General features: G+C 43.8%; 1 protein-coding gene across 1 annotated transcript in view; it reads left to right on the forward strand.

The window, feature by feature from the left end:
- Window positions 1–23,472, forward strand: part of TERT (telomerase reverse transcriptase) — a 360,451-nt gene that overhangs the window by 304,812 nt on the left and 32,167 nt on the right. The window contains exons 13-14 of the mRNA XM_053467313.1: window positions 10,920–11,046; window positions 11,170–11,231. Coding sequence (XP_053323288.1) covers window positions 10,920–11,046; window positions 11,170–11,231 — 189 coding nt within the window. The remainder of the gene's footprint in view (window positions 1–10,919; window positions 11,047–11,169; window positions 11,232–23,472) is intronic.

Genomic DNA, 23,472 nt, shown 5'->3' on the forward strand with positions numbered 1-23,472 from the left:
CCCGAAACAAAATCTAAGTTGCCTGCGACCGGCATCAATGGAGAGGGGAAAGAGGAAAGGACCCCCCCAACCCAACGGGATTTCCAGACAGTTAGAGTGGCACGAACAAACGGATTAGTACAGAGTGGGGTCAACAGGGCTCCCGGGCGAAGCCACATGCAGGAGGAGAGGGAGAAGTGTGCGGTAGCTTGCTCCAGAGTGATCCATAATTTCGATGGCGGTTGGAATTTCCACTCGAGAAGGCGCTGTAAGTGGGAGGCACGGTAATAAGCGAGAAAATCGGGCAATGCCAGGCCACCCATGTCTTTGGAGCGGGTAAGAACGGCGTATCGCAACCTAGGACTGCGGCCCCTCCAAACGTAACGGAGCGTAAGGGAACGGAGTTCCCCAAAGAAAGACCTTGGAATGGAAATGGGAAGGGTTTGAAAAAGGTACAGAACCCTTGGGAGTATGTTCATTTTGATGACATTGGTTCTGCCATGCCACGACACATGGGGTAGTGACCAGCGTTGTAAATCCCTCTTTAGCTGCGCCAGTAATCTGGGAAAGTTCTCATCATATATCGTCGTGAGGTCCCTTGGCACCCAAACCCCCAAGTACTTAATGCTGCGCAGACACCATCGGTAGGGAAACGAACTCTGGAGTGTCCGCTTTACATCGGGGGGCAGAGAAATATCCAGGACCTCGGATTTATCCATGTTTATTCTAAAATTGGAGAGGGAGCCATAGGCTCGCAACTCTTCATGAATGACCGGTAGAGATATGAGAGGCTGCGACACAGCGAATAAAAGATCGTCCGCATATGCGGAGACTTTCAGCGAATGACCCGTACAGTGGAGGCCATGGATGTCAGGATTATCTCGGACGGCCTGGAGAAGGGGTTCAAGGGTGAGGGCAAACAGTAGGGGGGATAGGGGGCAACCCTGGCGCGTTCCATTACGAATCTGGAATGGCTCCGTAAGCGCGCCATTCACACGTATGCGAGCAGAGGGCAGCGAGTACAAAGCTGAAACCCAATGCATCCAAGAGTAGCCGAAGCCCATAGTACGGAGGGCCTGGAACATAAAATCCCAAGCCACCCGATCAAATGCCTTCTCCGCATCCGTGGACAGGAGAAGGACCTGCTGTGCAGTCTGCTGTGCGACATGAATGGTGTTAAGCGCCCTATATGTGCTATCACGACCCTCCCTACCGGCAAGAAAGCCAGACTGGTCAGGGTGAACCAAGACTCCCATTACACGCTGAAGCCTGGTCGCCAGGATTTTTGCGAATACTTTTAGGTCCGAATTCAGGAGCGAAATAGGCCTATAGCTTTGGCACAGCTGAGGATCTTTCCCATCTTTAGGCAGTACAGTTATGGTAGCCATAAGTGAGTGAGGGTGTAGCTGCTCGCCAGTCCGCAGTGCGTTGAGCAGGGTCAGAAAGGGATCCTACAAGTGTTCCCAAAAGGCCCTGTAGTATCTAAGGGGAAACCCATCGGGACCTGGCGCTTTACCAGCGGCCATGGATTTCATGGCGGCCGAGAGTTCCACCTCAGTAATTTCCCCCTCTAACGCCTCCGCCTGATCACTCGTCAACTTACGACAAACATGAGATTGTAAATATTCCCTAATGAGAGAACTCCGGTGCTCCCCGGCGTAATCGCCCTGAAGGCCATATAGCGATCGGTAATAGTGCAGAAAGGAATTAGAAATGTCGGAGGGGGAGCAAGAAGTCCAGCCGTGTTGTGTTTTAATTTTGCAAATGTACATTGAATGCTGTTTTGCCCGCAGTGCTTTAGCCAATAAACGCCCGCTTTTGTTACCGTGTTCATAGTAAAGTGCTTTGGTGTGCAGAAAGGAGCGTTGAATTTTGTAGTTAAGAAGGGTGCTTAACCGACGCCTAAGTTCCGTCAGTTCTAGATAAGTGCGCTCGTCGCAAGTATGTTTATGGAGTTGTTCCATGGATGCTATCTGATTAGAAAGTAGTATAATTTCCTGAGACCTTAAGCGTTTCAGATGAGTGGCCCTACTAATGAAGATTCCCCGAATAGTGCATTTATGGGCTTCCCAAGTGGAGGAGGGACCCACCCCAGAATCTGCATTTTCCCGAAAGAAATGTGCCAGCTGATCATTGACAGCCTGTACCGTTTCATCGTCGGACAGTAACGTCTCATTGAGGCGCCAAGATGTAGTGCAAGGATGAAACAACTGAGCTCGGAGTTGCAAAGTGACCGGAGAGTGATCCGACAACCCTGCCATCCCTATGGTGCAAGCCGACAGTAAGTTGAGATGATAATACTCCATTAGGAGGAGATCAATTCTGGAGTACGATCTATGAGGAGGGGAATAGCATGTGTAGTCCCTGTCAGCTGGGTGAGAAGCTCTCCAGCAATCAACTAATCTGTGTTTGTGCAGGATAGCGTTGAGTCGTTTGATCTGAGAGGGCGGGACGCGAGAGGAACCAGAAGAGGTGTCTACCCTGGGATCCGGTGGCATGTTAAGGTCCCCCCCTAAAACCAAGACACCTTGTTTAAATTCCATGAGAGAGCGGAGAATACGGGAAAGAGAAGCACATTGTCCCGAATTGGGGAGGTAGATGGAGGCGAACGTAAAGGTCTGGTCATTTATGGAACCCTTGACGAAAGTGAACCTACCGTCAGGATCACTTTTCATCTCAGACATATGGAAAGGCGTGTGGCGGGAAAACAGTATGGCGGTCCCTCGTGATCTCGAGGCCGAGTAATTGCTGGCGTAAATTAAAGGGAAAGCGGAGCTCCGCAAAGCAGGGCCGGTCGACCCCTTGAAGTGGGTCTCCTGCAAGAGAGCCACGGACACCTTGTCCCGGCGGAGTTCCCGGACCAGCCGGGTCCTCTTCTTCTGGAATATTGAGGCCGCGAACATTATAGCTCACTACTGCCAGGGGTGAGGAGCGGAAGGGCGGATCAATTCGAGACATGCCGGAGGGCGGTGGGGAAGACAAGAAGAAGTAGCAGAGGAAGGGAGAGAATGAGGCAGGGGGAGAGAGGGGAACAGAGAAAAAGGAAAAAAAAAAAAAAAACAAAAAAAAAAAAAAACCTAGATATATATATAGAGATATATATACATACACAAATATATAATTAGTGGAACCGAGAGGGCGGGGAACCCCAGGTGATGGACACTACAGCAATAATCGGGATGGGCGACCCCGTTAACTCCGGTGACACACCGAAGTCCGACGCCCAGGGCAAACCCGAGTTGCTAAGGAGAGTGGAAACCCCACTAGAGAGAACAGCAGTCTAGAAACAAAGTTTCTAACAAGGTAAACAAAAAATAAATCACAGTAACTTCGCAGTCAAAACTCACTTAGGTAAAACAATGTATATTACCATCCACCATGTAATGCTAACATGGCAGAAAACCTCCCAACACATTTCCCCTACAGAGCAGCATACCGGGAAGAAACAATGCTATAGTACGTAGAGCAACAGACTCCAATAAACAGTAAGACAGCGGTATATGATCCCGTGACAGTGCGGAAGTTAGCAAACATGTAGAGAAAAAAAAAAAAAAAAAAAACCCTAAGTAAATATACCGACACAGAGAAGTCCCGCTCTCCACTACCTGTAAATCGCAAGCGAGAGCGATGCTATATGTGCTTGGAGGCGATGACGTGTTGTAGGACCGGTCAGGCAGCGAATGCCAAACGCGCAAGACAGACTAGAGGGCAGTCGCGGTCCAGAGGAAAAAAAAAAAAAAACAAAAACCCTGTTGTGGTGTAAAGAGAGGTGCTGGTGTTTGACTAGACTAAAATAAGATATCGGCCAAATGTGACTGAAAGTGCATGTGAAAGAACGTGCGAGCGGTATATAGACCGTACGGTGAAGACCGAACAACCTGATTGTACAGACCTCAAATACCAAGCGGCGAAAGAATAACAATAGTCCTACTATATCAGGCGAGTGGACGTCATGTATGAGCAGAGCGGTGATGAAGTTCAGTAAGGTAGATGCGACAATGCTGGCAGGAGCAAATATACCTCAATCACCTGCGGATCCAAAGGCGTGGAGAGGAGAAGGCACCGTGACAAGAGGGTGAGCAGCCTTGACGTATGAGACTGTCCATGAAGACAAAGAGCCACAAACAATATCGAGTGGTAGCGGTCGCAGGAGGCAGAAGAATAGAAGTACGTCATATCCTCAGGCGTGTGGACATCGCTCAGGAATGCGGCGTCGAGACTCAGCAAGGTAGGCCTGTCAATCCAGGCAAAAGCAATTGTACTTCTGACCCATGCAGATCCAAATGAGCATATGTAAAAGGTTGCCCTGACATGAAAGAGAAGCCGTGAGGACAAAGAGTCTCGAAAAGTTTCGAGTGATGACGGTCGCTTATTTAGATAACGGAGCAAGAAAATAATCAAAAATAATAATTGAAAAAAAAAAAATAAATATTGAAATATCTATATAAATTTTTCACCGTCTCTTTCCCTTATGGCGAAGTGTCAAGAGGGTTAACTGGAGATGTTACTCTTCATGTGCGTGCAAGGAGTGGATTCTCTCGATAGCGTCTTCCCTGCGTCCCGGTCCCCGACGTCTGGGCAATGAGCCGCGCAGGGGGACATTCCCTGTCAGAAGGGATGGATTCTGCCAGTCGTCTACTTGAAGGGCAGGCAGGCCCAAGGCACGCGTGACTTCCGCGACATCGCTGTGTCGGCGTATAATATGAGTATAGCCCCCATGTGTTATAAGAAGCTGAAAGGGAAAGCCCCAGCGGTACCTTATACCTCTGTCTTGTAGTATGGAAGTGAGTGGTCGCAATAGCCGCCTATTCCGAAGTGTAATAGGTGACAAATCTTGAAAGAGCGCTATAGCGTGGCCCTCGAAAGCAAATGTACGCGAACCCCGGGCTTTAGCCATAACTTCTTCCTTCAGGAGGAAATCTTGAAAGCAGCATATTACATCCCTGGGGGGGTCGGCGGGGTTGCCACGGGGACGCAAGGCGCGATGTGCTCTGTCCAGACGGATTGGGGAATCAAGCGAGCGGCCCAGTATGGTATTAAAAAGCCGCTGTAATAAGGCCCTGAGATCTTCTGGGCCTTCAGATTCCCCTAGGCCCCGCACCCTCACGTTGTTTCTCCTACCTCTATTTTCGAGGTCTTCGACTGATCGGAGCAGTTCCGAGGCAAGTCCAGTGAGGTGAGTGGAGGACTGACGGAGTTCAGAGAGGTGATGTGCGGCACTGGCCTGAGATGCTTCCAGATGTGCGGTGCGCCGTTCAACCCCTGTGATGTCCGCCCGAAGGGCCGCAACTTCCTCATGTAGGGCCAGTTTAACTTCAGCCACGAGGTTGCTGAGGTCTGCTTTAGTCGGCAGTGAGCGGAACAGTTCCTGAAGGTCGGCAGAGGACAAAGCTGACTCTGGCAGACGTGGCGAACGTGGAGCCTCCTCGGATGAGGCCGTGCTGGCTGGAGAGGGCACCATGTTAGGAGATGGTGGTTGGGGGCCCAAGGCCGTCGGCGTGTGAAAATAAGAGCGGAGCGATTGCCCCGAATGTCTTGTCTGGGTGTCTGGGGGTTCTTGTCTCTGAGATAGCCGTTTTAGTCTGCCCATATTGCGGGAAGACGGTGGATGGATGCGGATTGAAGTGAGTAAACCGCGGAGCGAAGAGCTCAAGCAGCCATCTCTCAGCAAGGCAAGCCACGCCCCCTCCCAACTATGCCTTTTACCGTACATGGAAAAGGCACCTTTCTATATACCGTATTTGTTCGATTATAAGACGAGGTTTTTTTCAGAGCAAATGCTCTGAAAAATACCCTTCATCTTATAATCGGGGTCGTCTTATAATCAGACCTCAAATAGGTCTGACTATGAGACGACTAAGATCCAGATCCCCCGCAGCTGCAGATCCTCCTGTCTCCCCCCCGCCCCACTTACCAGTACTTCTGAGTCCCCCGTGTGTAGCTGGGGCAGCGTGTAGATGTCTACGCGATTCGCGTAGACAACTTCCGCTGCAGCAGGAAGGAGGTGTGGCTAGCAGCAGGGGGGTTGTCTGCGTCCATCCCCCGGCTGTCAGAGATCAGAGTTCCCCGCACCGGTGCCGGGAACTCTGATCTCTGACAGTCGGGGAAGGTCTGCGTGATGGACGCAGACAACCCCCGCTGCTAGCCACGCCTCCTTCCGGCTGCAGCGTAAGTGCGTGGGATCTACACGCTGCCCCGGCTACATGACAGGGAAGTCAGAAGCACCGGTAAGTTTGGGGGGGCGGGGGAGTGTTAAATGGGGGGCATAAGGCATTTCTGGAGGCAGAGTGCTCTGTGAAATGCCTTTTAACCCCCTTAATGCCACTCTGCCTCCTGAATCCCTTAAACCTCCCTATATGCCACTCTTCCCCATAATATGCCTTTTAACCCTCTAAATGCCAGAGTGGCATATAGGGGTATAAGGCATTTCTGGAGGCAGAGTGGCACATAGGGGGTCAAAAGGAATATCATGGGGCACAGTGGCATAAATGGTTAAAAGGCATATCATGGGGCACAGTGGCATTTAGAGGGTTAAAAGGCATATCATGGGGCACAGTGGCATATAGGGGGTATAAGGCATTTCTGGGGCAGATGTGCATAACTGGGGGGCAGGTTGGAAAATAGAAGGAAATAAAACCAAAATATTTTTCTCAGTCATAGCTTTTATTAAAAAAAATTGTTTAGATAGTTTACATGAATTAACATAATAATAAATAAATAATATAAATTAACATTTACTGGTAAAACTTTTTTCCTATAGGGTCGTCTTATATTCAGGCTTTTTCTTTTTTTCCTAAATTAAAATTCAGATTTGGGGGGTCGTCTTATAATCGAGCAAATACGGTAATTTTAGTTGATGTAAATTTCCCTGGCAGTTTCTATAATGATATCAAGGCTATCAAGGATATCAATGCATACAGGCTAAGTGTATCTCTCCCTACTCTTTTACATCAAGACCAAGTAGGATTGTCAGAGGTGGGGGGTAATACACCGAAATGTATAAATCCTACTTGTGCAGCTTATAAAACTAAAACACCAAGTTTGTTGACGTCTTTCGATGCAGAAAAGGCCTTTGACAGGCTTCACTGGCTTTTCTTACCTCAGTTCTCACAAGATATAACATCCCACCTACTTTAATAGGCACTATTTATTTATAAAGCGACGGCAGAACCATTTCGGACCAAATTACCATAACCACGGGAACTAAGTCCTGCAATCTATCAATATCCTGCTTCATCCTTCTAACCAATTCCTTCTGTGGCACAAAACCCAACTCATTACCCCCTGCATGAAACAGCACCAAATCCTGCTGCTTGCAACCTTCCCAAGAAAACACATCCAGCCAACTAAAACCCTGAAAACCAAACCACGCTAATGTGATCATTACAACAAACTGCACCTCTCCTCTTGGCCCAGAACACGTACGGATGACCCGCAATCCAGGCCACGAAACCTACAACAAACTTTCCACAAAATACGTCCTAGACCGCCCCCCCCCAAACACCCATCAGACCACTGTCCCGGGATGCGAATATGTGCAAAAACAAACCGACTCCCAAAGCTCGATCCTCTTAACCAAATCATCTCCAAAAACCAGCCGTGCCGCCTCCATAGCCGCCCGAATCCGAAATGAATGGGTGCCAAAATGCATAGGATCCAACTGCATACATTACAACCCATTACGGAAAACCTTAAAAACTGAAAACGTGATAAAGCTGACCCATCTTTATGAACAAAGAAGGTACCTGCGGCCGACAACCCAAAAATTCAACAGCACAGAGCACAACTGTGACCCCTCAAACAGATACAAAACCCCTGAACACCCCTTACCCAAAACATCCGTCTTGGACCGACGCAACCATATTAAAACCAGCTCCCAGTTAACAACCACATCCTCAACTCGCACCCCCCATTTTTCCTACTTATTTTCACTCAGTAATTCCCAATCCGAAATGCCCCAAAAAATGCAAACACAAAAGCCACCTTAAGCCTCATAACCCGAATAACAAATATCAGGCAACACATCCAGCAACTGTTTTAGAACCGGAACTGACAACTAGAATCAACCCCCGACGATTTTTCCTAAACCCATTCAAGGCTTGCTAAACCATAAAAAGTTTAGTGTGATCCACCCAACCATTCAACAAAAAGGCCAAAGCCTCAATGTTCTTATCCATGACTGATGCCGACACCCTAGTCGAAAACAAACGAAAAATAAACCAAAGCAAGGCCTCCAGCTGCCCAGAGCTTGAAAAACATTCGGTCCCGAGCCACATCTCCTCCGGACACTCCTGACCCTCCTCCCGTTCTCCTGGCGCCACCTCCCAAAACCGCTCCCACTGGAAATGAGACAGAGGAACCCAGGCACATGCTGGCCATGAAAAACAACATTCAGCGACATACATAACAACACGAACCTGCGTAATAACCTCACCGCTGGACCCGACAATGCCGACAAATGATTTACTGCCTGAACCACCGCCATATTATCAGAAAAGAATATAACCTTTCTATCCCGCAAAAACTCCCCCCCACAAAGCCAACCACACAACGAAAGGGAATAATTCTAAAAAAGCCAAATTACGAATCAATGAACTCTCCAACCACAAAACCGGCCCCGGCTTTGCACAGCACCGACCACCAAAATACGTCCAAAAACCTACACTGCCTGATGCATCTGTTAGAAACTCCAACTCCTCAGCCGACGCAGAAGCTTTCCTAAAAACATTGTACCGTTAAAGTGCTCCAAAAACGGCCCCCAAACCTCCAAATTCGGCTTCATAGCCACAGATACCCTAATAAAATGATGAGCCGACCTCACCCCAGCTGTCCCCCTGGACATACTTCTATTGAAAATTCTCCCCATAGGTATTACCCCACAAGCAAAATTCAACCGACCTATTAACTACCGTAATTGCCTCAAGGTAACCTTCCTAGCACTTGTGGGGTCCTCGGTCTTATCAGCCATTTAAGGTACCCCCAAAAGAATCTGCCACCCACTCCAGCATCCGCAACAGATAATGACACTAAAAGTCGTTAACTATCCACTCCAAAAAGGAACTAAATTTCTCAAAATAGGAACAATCCAACAAATGATGATACATTGAAACTCTGCCTCAACATCAGCCTTAGCCATAAAGGCTCGACCCACCTAACCAACTCAACCGCCTGGTTAAATGATGCATAGGAGACCGAACACAACTCCCTATCAATATCGTCATTAACTGATAACCCCTTAGGATAAGACAAATGGTGTATTAGCAATATTTCCCAGTCTTCGTCTTTGGGGCACCCCCAAAGGCGAAAGGTGCAGGTTAGCCATAGGAAAGGACCTCAAACGGCCCGCCATCCTACCCAACTGCACCTCCTTCTGCAACTTCTCCCTAACCACCTCCGAAAAGGACTTCAAATTCCAACAAATGCATCCCGACTCCATAACCTGAAACAGAATAAAAAACCCAAACTGAAAACCATCCCTTAACAATTCTGTGTCCCCACGCCTACCATAATGACTTAGCCATGGTAACATTGTGGCTAACGTCACTGGAGACCGCCCATAGTGGGAGCAGGTGCTGAAGTTGACCCAACACCGCCTGCAGCGGCCCGTCTTTACACTTTTGAAAAACCTTTTAAGTCCATGAGCCCCCCACAGCCCGAGCACTCATGCTTGAACTTACAGCTGGTGCCCCACTTGCATTGGCCCTCATTATAGAGCCAGCAAAAACCTTTTTTATTGATGGCCGACAGTATGGTAAGCTTCCCATATGCCATCTACAGTGAAGGAAAAAAATATTTGATCCCCTGCTGATTTTGTACGTTTGCCCACTGACAAAGACATGATCAGTCTATAATTTTAATGGTAGGTTTATTTGAACAGTGACAGGATAACAACAAAAAGATCCAGAATAACGCATTTCAAATAAGTTATACATTGATTTGCATTTTACTCAGTGAAATAAGTATTTGACCCCTTTGCAAAACATGACTTAGTACTTGGTGGCAAAACCCTTATTGGCAATCATAGAGGCCAGACATTTCTGGGATTTTGTCCCACTCTTCTTCGCAGATCCTCTCCTATTCATTAAGGTTTCGAGGCTGACGTTTAAACTCATGTTGTTTTTGATCTTGAAACCCATGTGACTTTACATGATCAACAATCCTATCCGTTAACATTATTTGTCTTTACCTTAGGCAGCTGAAGTAGAAACTCTTCCTTGATAAACTCACACATATCAAATCATTTAGTCTTTTTTCCTAACTAAGCTCCCTTTCCTTCATTTTCAATTGTAAAAACTGAACAGAAATATTAATTGAGGCTAGTCCTCTACCCTCTTCTACATACCTTGTTACATATTAAGTACATACTAATCCTTGTTTTACTTTCCTTTTTTCATTTATGTATCTAAAAAACTTTTTGTTTTTTTACTAACTGGGGAATTCTCTCTTCTTCGTGAGTGAGTGTGCTTGTTGGACAGGGGCCTCTTTGCTTTGCTTGAACCCTGAGACAAAGAGTGTCCACCCTCTTCAGCCTGCAGTGATGCCATCAAAGTAATTTGTTAGGAATAGATAATTGGGGATGACATTTAGGTGCCTTGTCTAATACTTCCAAAGCATGTAAGCACAGCAAATTAAATTCAAGGAATTTGCATTTTTGGCCGCTTGATTTCAGCTTTAACAAATTTTTTGTTTATAGTTAAAATATATGTGTGAACAGTCTGGGTATTCCTAACAAATATATTGCATGATTAAAATAACCATAATTATTATTATTGTTTTATATAGCGTCATCAAATTCCGTAGCACTGTACAATGGGTAGACATGACATAACCAGTAGTATGTAACATAACAATTTGCCTTACAGAGACAACAGGTGAGGAGGGCCCTGCTCAAACGAGCTTACAATCTAAAGAAATTAACAATTATATTTAATGTTTTACAGCTACGTCTGTACCTCAATTCAATCCAGTGTGACATTTTGTCACAGTGCAACAGCAGGAAAAAACATGAGAGAGAAGCTGGTTCAAATCCTCAGGCTGAAATGTCATGGACTTTTCCTTGACTTTAAGGTAGAATAGGAAAATATCACTTACTTCGCTTTGTGTGCAAATATACGTCAAGAATACATTTTCATGGATATTTGCACAACCCATGTGACTGTATAATATTTGTGGACTATGTTTCATTCCCAGGTCAACTGTCTACGAGCTGTGTGCATCAATGTTTACAAGATATTTTTACTCCAGGCTTACAGGTACATTTCAAATTATTGTGTAGATTTTATTATATATATATATATATATATATATATATATATATATACACACAGTATATATAATACATTTATGACTTCGTGCATGTAAGTTTTATGTATGTATAATTAAATTATTGTCAATATTGACTGTGGTATGATGCAATATCTGCTTGAAAAAATGTTTACAAAAAAAGTAAATTTACATTCAGAAAATAAGGCTGCTTAAAGGAAATCGCTAGCAAAATAAACATAGAAATCAGTTCTCAGATTATCAATATCATTGACTATGTGTAAAAACACAGTTGCAGAAATATCTAATCCACATCCATTATGTGACATCCACATTAATGCACACAGAAACTTATACTAATATGCTCATCCAGGGACACACTCACCAACACTAACACAGACAAACACATTAACTTGCATGCACACGCTAACACACACAGTCACACACACTAACGTACCCACACATAAGCAGACACACACACGCAATCACCATTTCTTAGGCAACTGGACACACACCCAGACACTAAGACACAGACACTAACAAACACTATCATACTTCCACACACACACACACTCACATACCCCCACACACATACAAGCAGACACACACTAGCATACACAGACACACACACACACTAACAAATATGCAAACTAAAACACCCAGACACACACTAACATATGTTGACAAACTCACACATTCCTGGAATTGAAGCGCCATCTTTTTGACGCGGAGGAGAGAGAGGGGCGCCAAGTTGTTTTTGCTCATGAAGTTTTCAGCAACCGCTCGGCGCCCCTCTCTCTCCTCCGAAAGCCCTCTAGTTCGGTTGCATGTCATGCTGAGCGCCGAAATATGAAGTCATATTCCGGCGCTCAGCAGTGAAGCAGCACACACCGCAGCAGAGCAGGGAGACAGGCTTCTGGAAGGTAAGTGAACTACAAAGGGTAGATAATAGATAAATAAAGAGTGAGAGAGAATAAATGAATTAGTGTGTGGATGAATTGTGTGAATGAGGGAGAGAATGAATGAATTAAGGTGTGGATGAATTGTCTGAATGAAGGAGAGAATTACTGAATTTGTGAGAATGCATTAATGAATGTGTAAATGATTTGTGTGAGAGAGAATAAAAGATTATGTGAATGAAAGTGTGACTGTAAATATTAGATGTATAATTGATTTGTGGAAAGCCAAAGATGGCACAAGCAGGGTGCTTGAGCCTTGGGGACCAAGATGGCGTAGGTAGGGTGTTTATGGGACAAAGATTGCAAAGGACGGACTGTTTGGGGACACAGATGGCAAGTCTTATATGTGTTATCTGGGTGCTGGTCAGGTTCTATGTGGGCAGTGTAGACGCTAGGGCTGACCTGTGGGGTGTACAACCTGTGATCTATGCCTATAATTTAGGGGGTTTTATCTATACCTTTATTGAGTTTTTATGCAAATTCCAATTGATCTATACCTGTAAAGCTGGGTTTGTGTGTTATTCTGTTGATCCATATTCGCAATGCTATGTTTCCATACATTATTTGTGCATACCTGCAAATACAGGGTTTGTATGTCTTATTCAGTTGATCAATTCCTGCAATGCTGTTTCCATGTGTTTATTTGATCTATACCCTCAGTGCTGAGTTTACATATGATTTCCAGTTGATCTATACCTGCAGTGCTAGGTTTGTGTGTTAATCTGTTGATCTATCCCTGCTATGCTATGTTTCCATACATTATTATTATATACCCGCAAATATAGAATGTTTGTCTGATTCTATGCCGTCAGTGCTGAGTTCACATGTGAATTTCAGTTGATCTATACATGCAAACCTGGGTTTTTGTGTTAATGTGTTGATCTATCCCTGCTATGCTATGTTTCCATACATTATTTATATATGTAGTTATGTAGGTTTGTATGTCTTATTCAGTTGAGCTATACATACAAGTGCTGTTTTATGTGTTGTCACCACACTAAACGCGCCAGGCGCGCACACACAGTCACCACACTAACATCCCCAAGCACACACACACACAGTCACCACGCTAACATACCTAAACACGCATACAGTCACCGACTCAGCTTTTTCTTAAGGCAGTTTGCAGGATGAGTTGCCGTGCGACCCCACATTACCCTGCCTCCTCCTTAATAACACCAGAGAGAACTTGCCTTGGGGAGGCAAATTACCACCCCTGTCAAAGTGGCCGCCTGGGTCCCATGGAGCCACAGGGACCCATGTAAGGGTTAGCAGTGCACAGTAATGGGGTCTAACATGTGCACTACTGTGTTCATTCATAAAGGAATGTGAGCTCTTCTCTCAAACGTTTTATGTCCGAGAGTGCTAGTCCTTAAAACAATAACCAGAATGAGGAATCTGCACACTCCAAGGGAACCCAGGTGCTTAACTGTGCTGAGAAGGCCAGCTCCCCAGTAAATCCAGAAGGTAAATAAAGGCTCCAGGCAACGTTTCAAGTTGAAAAAGACCTTTTTTATCTCAATAAATCTGCCTGACACTGGAACTCTTGAGTGCCTGGAGCCTTTATTTAACTTCTAGTCCTTAAAACAATCACATCAGTGTAGAGGAGGGAGGAAAAATCATACAAATCTTGATGAATATATATGATGGGCTTCTCTTATATGTTTAATTTGTAAACATAATGACAAAGATAGATTTAGTGAACTGAACTGAATAGTAATTCATCACCCAGTTTTATTCCTCCTGCACAGCTGTTTTTGGTTGTTTCAATCTACATATTAAATTGATGATCATTTGCATCTGTTTGCCATAATTGTTTAATCATAATCATCTAAATATTGATTTGATTTAGATTTTCTTCTGCTCATTCATTTTGTATTTTGTTAAATGATAAAAATAAACTATTAACATGACTACTTTTGGAAGCATCCTTACTTCACAGCACTGTATGTAAGCTGACCAGGCATGAGTGCAACATAGTAGGCTACAGTGAACCATGTTGCTTTTTTTTTTTTTTTTTTTTTTATTGGAGGGGGTGTTAAAGGGTACTCTTGCCTGGGGTGCCTTTTGGTATAGGGCCGACTCTGAACATGCAAAACAGACAGGGTATGAACTTTTTAAAGGAAATTCATCACCACGAGTGCCTATATGGGCAAAAGTATTGGAACACCTGGCCATTACACCAACAGTTTTGATAAAAACACACTGTCACGAACCGAGGACACAGGTTGATAAGGAGCCCAGGTGCAGGGGATACGAGGGGCTCTGTCTGTACCCCACGATGCATGATGGCTTGGGGTCGGTACAGACAGGCGTCGGAAATAAACCACAGACAGAAGATCAGGATTAAGAGTTGTATTGTATATGGTGGTACAACAATATTTACAAAAAAGTCACTCGACAGGAAGCCCACTTGCAGGGAACATGGCAGGAAGCCCACTTGCAGGGCACATGGCAGGAAGCCCACTTGCGGGGCACACGGCAGGAAGCCCACTTGCGGGGCACACGGCACGACTAGAAGCCCTCTTGCAGGGCACACGGCACGACTAGAAGCCCTCTTGCAGGGCATACGACTAGAAGCCCTCTTACAGGGCACACGGCACGGCTAGAAGCCCTCTTGCGGGGCACATGACTAGAAGCCCTCTTCCAGGGCACACGGCACGGCTAGAAGCCCTCTTTCAGGGCACACGGCAGGTTGCCCACTTGCAGGGCACTCAACCAGGGTAGTCCGCTAGTGGGCAGTCATCCTGGGAGTCGCGATGCAGGGCACTCCTCTTGGGAGTCCACTAGTGGGGCGCTGGCCGCAACTCAGGAACACGGCAGGTTGCCCACTTGCAGGGCACACGGCAGGTTGCCCACTTGCAGAGTACTCTACTTGGGAGTCCACTTAGTGGGGCGCAGGCCGCAACTCAGGAACACGGCAGGTACTGGAACACGGCAGGTACTGGAACACGGCAGGTACTGGAACACGGCAGGTACTGGAACACGGCAGGTACTGGAACACGGCAGGTACTGGAACACGGCAGGTACTGGAACACAAGCAGGTACTGGAACACAATCAGGTACTGGAACACAAGCAGGTACTGGAACACAAGCAGGTACTGGAACACAAGCAGGTACTGGAACACAAGCAGGTACTGGAACACAAGCAGGTACTGGAACACAAGCAGGTACTGGAACACAAGCAGGTACTGGAACAAGGCAGGAACCAAACAGGTAGTCCTCTAACTTCAATGTCAAGGCCCAGACTGCAGGGCTGGGCAGGTTTATAAAGGCTGACTTGATCAGGTAAGCAACTGCAGCTGGACCTGATAATTAGTCTGAGTGGTTCTGAATGGCAAGGGCGGCCACTAGTGGCTGGAAACGTAAAATGAGTAATACAAAGTTTAACCAAGTCCATACAGCGAAGGGTGAACGTTACACACATTTGGAATAAAAGTGTACTCATTTATCCTATTGCTGAATATCTTTTGAATTTACACCAACACCAACAGGGACTTTGATGACATGTTTATTGAGTACATTTGTACGGAGATTTTCCTGTACAAAACAACACCCAGGAGAAGTGATACTCCTACTGTCCGGAGATATCACAGGGCTAGGAATACGCTCTTCTCTGGTAGCAGAGAATTGTCATGACAGAGCATCTACATGGACCTTTTTAGTACCCGGATTATAGGAGACCACGTAATTAAAATGTGATAGGAAGTCAGGCTTTTAGCCTCAGAAAGATAGATTTGGTTCTTATAGTCTATGAGAAGTAGAATCGGCACTGGTGTACCCTTTAACTGATGCCTCAATTTTTTGGAGAGCCAGCATTATAGCCAATAGTTCTAAGACCCCACGTATCTGCGCACAACTTTTTGGAATAGTAACTGCATGGGTGCAACTGGCTCTCTGGACCAGACTCATCGACCTTGAGAATGAAGGGTAATTCAGGCTTAGGATGTGCCAAATTTGGAGCTGCAGCAAAGGCAGTCTTGAGGGACTCAAATGCTTTGGAGGCTTCCGGGGACCAGAGAGTGGGGTTATCATCTTTCTTATTTATATCAGTAAAGGGTTAAAAAGAGAAAAGAGAAGTTGCGAGTTGCAGCTTGAAGACTTGTCCCAAGAGAGCAGAACAGAGACCAGTGGTTGCTTTTTATGGTTTACTGGGGAAGCATAAACTCCACCTAAGGTCCTGGCGTGAGTTTCCCCAGACCAGTGTGACAAGACGTGAACAGATGCCCAGCTTTGCCACAATACAGACACACTCCCTCTGTCGGGGTCCGTAGCCGAGACCCCGACTAAGTTACTTACTGCTGTTCCCGCTCTGCGGCCGTCCTCTCTGGGCGCTCCCACCACAATTTAACCATTCTGAGTAGAGATGGCGGGCGCCTCTGGCGGCAGATTTAAAAACCAGCTCAGTGCTCCGTTATTGTGCCTATTGAGAGCTTTCCTGTGCATCTCTATTGCTTTATTGACTGATTCCCGTTGCTGACCCCTGGCTATTGATCTCCCTGACCCTTGGCTTTCGTTTACTGGACTGATTTGGCTTCATTCCTGGATATTGCTGCATTAAGTGAGTCTGCCCCTGCCAGCTGTATTTGACTGTGGAATGTCCTGGATACTGGGTTCCTCATCCCAAACCCTCACACCCTCCCTCCTCCTAAAGGCCCTTTCCCCAACCAAAAGAAAAGTGAACCCAAGCTGCATGGGTTCCAAATTGCCAGTGGTCTTGGGAATAGTAGGCATGAGAGGTAAGGGTTGTACAGGTGAGAAAAAAAGTTTGGAGCCAATCAGATGTGAGGCCTTCGGAGGCGCTTCATGAAGGAATCGAACATCGAGGCATAACAGCAACACAGTTTAAACGATCTATGATCACTTTCTAAGCTTGTTTTAATGAAATTACGTGCCTGACCCGTGAATGGACCTTAAGGGGTTAAACATCAGCCAAGTAAGTCTAACACAGTGAAGAAGAATAGCTACTTGTTAGGCATCAGCTGAGTAACCCTGACAACTACCCGCCGAGCAGAAAACTCATTCCAGGGTGATTGCTCAGGGCTCCATGGATCACAGATAGCTGGGTTTGGCATTATCTGGTCGGGATGAGGAGATTGAGCCCATTTTGGCCCTGTTTTGAGTGGTCACCATGGGGCTGAGGGGCTTGGAAGCATGAGTGGCTTGTTTGCTTTGGACCCCTACATATGATTTCCACTAAAGGTGTGGGTGACGGCTATAATAATTTGCAGAAAATTAATGAAAGTGCTCAGTTCGAGTACCAGGAGTCCGTTACAATAGCCTTATAACAGAGAAAGAGGTATTAGAAGCAATAAATAAATTATAGTTGCAACAGAGCTTAGGAAGCGATCATCAACCGTTGGTGGACACCTCCTCAATGCATCAATTGCAATACCCCCCCCGCCGAATTTGGAATAAAGTCGCAATGTGACTTTAAATCCTGTGCATTTAAACACTGTCTTTTTTTATGCAGAGGAGAGAGGGGCGTCTAGCAACCGTTCGGCGCCCCTCATCCTCTACCTCCATCGCGGCGCCGGCATTTCATGCTGAGTGCTGGAATATGACGTCATATTCCGGCGCTCAGCAGTGAAGCAGCAGGCACCGCAGCAGAGCAGGAAGACAGAAGCCTTGTCCTCCCGTCGCTGGACCTAAAGGTGAGAGAACTACAAAGGGGGGAGAGGGTAGAGGGTAAAGAGTGTGAATGTGTGTATGCATTGTGTGAATGAGGGAGAGCATGAGTTATTATGTGGATGAATTGTCTGAATGAGGGAGTGCATGAGTTAAAATGTGGATGAATTGTCTGAATAAGGGAGTGCATGAGTAAATATGTAGATGAATTGTCTGAATGAGGGAGAGCATGAGTTAATATGTGGATGAATTGACTGAATGAGGGACAGCATGAGTTAATGTGTGGATGAATTGTCTGAATGAAAGTGTGAATTAGTGAGTGACTGTAAAAGTGTTTGTGTTTATCATAGATAGATAGATAGTTTGAGCCTTGGGGACCAAGATGGCACAGGCAGGACAAAGTTGACTTGTGCTGGGCTATTTAGGGACAAAGATGGCAAATCTTATGTGTGTTATCTGGGTGCTGAAAAAAGGACACTAGGGGGCGCTCGTGTATACCGGTTTGGAAAATCGAAAAATAAAACAGAAAACAAATGATTGTGTAATATTATGTGCAAAGGTAGCGCTATACGTCTATATGATGCACTCACAATCTATATAGGTTCTCAGGCGTCATAAAACATCCAGTCCTCCGTGTGGATTGTGTTATAGGAATATGCAATGAAACAGAAGACACGTGGAAACCACAATGGTGTTGTATCTAACAAAAGTGTGACCCGCAAATGTAGAGAGACACTTACACTTACTGAGAGGGTATGACACCCATCAGATGTATATTCCTTGTATTCCTCCTCCGTGCTGCTGGATGTTTTTCAGTATTCCCTGGATGTGAACTGGTGCTTTGAGATGGAGTAGAGGTAAGTCCACACTATATTCCAGTATAAAAATGTATTATTTATTTTTGGACTATATGCCAAAAGAATAAAAAGGTATAACAAATATCCACTAAGGGATGTTAAAATCTATAAATGAAAGTCCAAGTAAAAGAGCTCTGTAAAAATCCTCTACGCGTTTCGCCAAATAGGCTTCATCAGGAGTATCTTCGTTGTTTGGTGTGTGTTTCCTTTTAAATGTACCGGGCGCCATCGTAATCTGCCGGCGTCTGACGTCAGTCCGTGTGTTGTCGACGTTCCGTCTGTCCTCTGACCCTCCGTGCGTGCCGTGGAGATGCGTGCCGTGGAGATGCAATGGTAAGTAAAAAACTTTATTAGTGCGTTTTCACGGAACATGTATATGTGTCTTCTTGTGCTGTCCAGCAGCGTTGGGATCAGGAGTGTATTGGACCGGGAATGGAACATATCAGAACTATCGGACATAGTGGGTGATATTACTTGTATTGCTAGTATTTCTTAGTCATTTATCAGGTACGTGGGAATAATACTAGATTCAGAAAATTAAACACGGGAAAAGAAATTAATAGAAGAAGGAAGTGGTAGATCACAATGCACAATACACAAATGCATGAATCCCGCATTTAAATCTATCTTACTCGGCCATATCCGCTGCAGTTCAATGTCTCAATAGGATGTGTTTTTTCTTATTTTTCCGTACAGGTGCTTCATTGGATTCAAGAATCTATATATTCTGTTTCTATGGTCTTGTATATGATAATAGGGACATACAGGGTTAAAGTAGATATATGAAAAGAATGTATGTGATACTAAGTATGTTCTATTGGGTAAATGTAATTAATAGTGGTGAATAATTGTCTCTATTTTCCTGTATACATATAAAGATAAATGTGTGTGTTATTGAAAAAAAATAACAAAAGTAAAAATAATGAAAAAAATATATAAAAAAAAAATAAAAACGAATGAAAAATAAATGAATAAATAAAATAAATAATGAGAGAATGGAAAATAATAAATGAAAAATGAAAAATGAAAAAAATGAATGGAAAAATGAAAAAATGAATAAAAATGAGTATAAAAAGCCGATCATTTGTATTATTATTATTTCCTCTATTTTAATTGAATTGGGAGTGGCCAACTTGAGACTACTACATATACGTAAGTATATCTAACTCCATATTCAGACCTCCTTTCTTAAAAGTTTTTAATTTAAAAATCCATTCCGTTTCCCGTCTTGATAAATTGTCAACCGTACTACCCCCTCTCCAGTTGGGGGGGACCCAGTCTATCCCTATGATCTTTAGGGTATCTATAGAGAATTTTGGGCACATATTACAGTGTCGGGGGACACTATGTTTGGTGTCCTTGTTTCTTATGTTCCCGAGATGTTCTAGTACTCGTTCTTTCATAGGTCTTATCGTTCTCCCTACATATTGTAGCCCGCACCCACATTCTAATAAATATACTATGTTTTTAGTCAAACAATTTATAAAGTGTTTAATGGTGGATATTTGACCTGTTGATGTGCCTGTAAACGGATTCGTTTTTCTGGGGAGTGGCGTGCACATCTTACAATGGCCGCATTTATGGAACCCATTTGGTTTCTTACCTACAAACATTTTGGGGTTTTGTACTGTTATTTGTTTTGGTAGGACACTTGGGGCCAGTAGTGTTTTCAACGAGCCTGTCTTTTTGAAGATTATTTGTGGTTTCTCTGGCAATGTCGTACCTAAAATGTCATCGTTTTTTAGTATATGCCAGTGTTTATTAATGATTTGCTTAATTATGTTAGCTTGGGTATTATATTGTGTAAAAAACGAGAAACTGAAGTCCCTCCCCTTTGATGTATTAAGTGACCTGTTTTTGTTCCCCAGTAGTTTTTGTCTGTCTACTCCCTCTACCTCACGGAGGCTACTGTCTAGTTTTTCTTCCGGATAGTTCTTCTCTAGAAATTTTTGTTTAATTTCCTTTGCTTGGAGTTCAAAGTCCTCTCTTTTGGTACAGTTTCTTTTTACCCTCAGGAGTTGGCCTTTTGGAATATTATTGAGCCATTGGGGGTGATGGCAGCTGTTATAATTTATATACCCATTTCTGTCTGTGGGTTTACTATAATTTCTAGAACATATCTGGTTACCTTCTGAGAACAATTCTACGTCCAAAAATTCAATTTGTTGATTCTGTATATTTGAGGTGAACTTTAAATTAAATTTATTATCATTGGTGTATTTTATAAATTCGTTTAGGTTTTCTTTTGACCCCTTCCAGATAATAAGAATATCGTCTATATATCTCTTCCAAAGCACCAGGTTTGCACCGAATGGATTATTATTCCATATGGATTGATGTTCCCACTCTGCTACGAACAGATTGGCGTAGCTCGGTGCAAACCTGGTGCCCATAGCAGTCCCGCATAGTTGGAGGAAAAAATCATCCTCAAACCAAAAATAATTGTGTTTCAATATATAGTTGATGCATTTTAGAATAAATGATTTCTGTAATGGGTTCATGTCTGTATCTCTCGATAAGGTACTGTTTATTGCTTCCAAGCCTTGTTCATGATCTATAATTGTGTATAGCGAAGAAACATCCATTGTAGCCCAAAGCCATCCTGGAGACCAAGTTATATCTTTCAATGTATTAAGAAGGTGAGTGGTATCTTTAAGATATGCCGGGATTTTGGGGACATATTTCTGGAGAAAATTATCTACATACTCTGATGTATTATATGTAACGGAGTCGATCCCACTGATAATGGGTCTGCCGGGCGGCTCCCTTAAATCTTTATGAATCTTAGGAAGGAAATAAAAAAACGGTAGTCTGGGGTGTTCTTTTTTCAGGTAATTAAACTCCTTTTTATTTAGGATGCCTTGTTCCAGGCCTTCCTCCAAAATGTCATATAGGATAATACTGAAATCCTTTGTAGGATCCTTCCCTAGTTTCTTATAAGTGATGGTATCATCTAGGATTGTTCTTGATTCCTTTATATAGTAGCGGCGATCCATTATCACCGTCGCTCCCCCTTTATCGGCTTGCTTAACCACTATATCATGTTTTTCCTTCAATAGTCTTAGTGCCGCTTGTTCTTTTTTATTTAAATTATATGATTTGGTTTTGTTACCCAACTTTTCTAAGTCTCTTAGTATGAGGTCAGTAAATACTTCTATATGTTGGCTTTTTTCATTCTGTGGGAAGAATTTTGATTTTGGTCTAAGGTCTGTATGGGAGAATTGTTCTACAGTAATCTCACTATTGGTATCTATTCTCTCTGGTCTGCAAAAAAACCTCTTTACGGTTAACTTCCTTAGGAACTTCTGAGCATCTAGAAAAAGTTGAAATTGATTGGGACCTTTTGCCGGTGCAAATTTTAATCCCTTGCTTAAAAGACTTATTTCATTTTGTGTCAATGTAACGGATGATATGTTAATAATACCTTCTTTTTCTGGGCTTAGTATCTGTTCATCTGGTGTCCCCTTTCCTCCCCCCTCTGGCCTCTTGTTCTTTTGTGTATTTTCTTTTTTTCCACGGGCTCTGTTCTAAGGGTATGTACCTGTTTCTCAGCTCTATCGCTTCTCTCCTCGGTGGGGTTTCCTTTCTTTTTGTGCCACCCTTTCGGGATGGCTCCCTGTCTAAAAAAACCTGTTCACGTTCAAATTCTGTGTTTGTGTTGTTTGTGTCACTCATCCTCTTTTGTCTCGTGGGTGAAGGGATTTGTCTGGTTGGTGAGAATGTTCGTCTACTAGGTGAAAAAGATTGAATTCTGGACCGTGTAAGTGAAGGTTGAATCCTGGGCCGTGTATGTGAAAAATGGCCTCTATCTTGTTGTTCAAATCGAGTGGCCCTAAAGGGGACGGTTCCTCTATTATATCTGGGACCATTCCTAAGTGTTTGGTAATTGTGAAAATTATGACTATACTGGTATGTTGATCTTGGTGCGTGAATTCCTCTTTCCATATCCTCTTTATCTCTATAAAATGTTCTCCTTTTATTATTAACTATATCCTCCTCTACCTTCTTAAGTTTGTTTTCTATGTGGTTTTTATTGGATATGATGGATTTTTTATCTATTTTCGTTATTATTTCTTCTTCTACTTGTTTAATTTCTTCTTCAATGTGGCTGAGCTGTTCCTTCTGTTGTGTAACTATCAATTGCATCAATTTATATGAACACTCATCAAGTATTCCGTTCCAGTCCTGCATAAAGTTATGGTTGTCTGCACCAAAAGCAGGGCTTTTCTGAACTCTTAACCCCCTTGGGATTGTTTTTGTTTTTATGTATTGTTCAATGAAAGTTATTTCCCACCATCTTTTGATTTCTTTTTCCATTAGCCTTTCCATTTTGATAAATAGACCAGTGTCTGTGTGAATTCTTTATACGTCTGTGAGAAGATGTCATTTAATTTCTTATTTCTTTCTTCTCTACAAGAGAGGAATGATTCTGCATTCCTGCATGCCATAATCTAAATACTTGAACGGAATACTTGATGAGTGTTCATATAAATTGATGCAATTGATAGTTACACAACAGAAGGAACAGCTCAGCCACATTGAAGAAGAAATTAAACAAGTAGAAGAAGAAATAATAACGAAAATAGATAAAAAATCCATCATATCCAATAAAAACCACATAGAAAACAAACTTAAGAAGGTAGAGGAGGATATAGTTAATAATAAAAGGAAAAATTTTTATAGAGATAAAGATGATATGGAAAGAGGAATTCACGCACCAAGATCAACATACCAGTATAGTCATAATTTTCACAATTACCAAACACTTAGGAATGGTCCCAGATATA

This window comes from Spea bombifrons, chromosome 5 (assembly GCF_027358695.1).
Source record: "Spea bombifrons isolate aSpeBom1 chromosome 5, aSpeBom1.2.pri, whole genome shotgun sequence".
Classification (NCBI taxonomy): Eukaryota; Metazoa; Chordata; class Amphibia; order Anura; family Pelobatidae; genus Spea; species Spea bombifrons.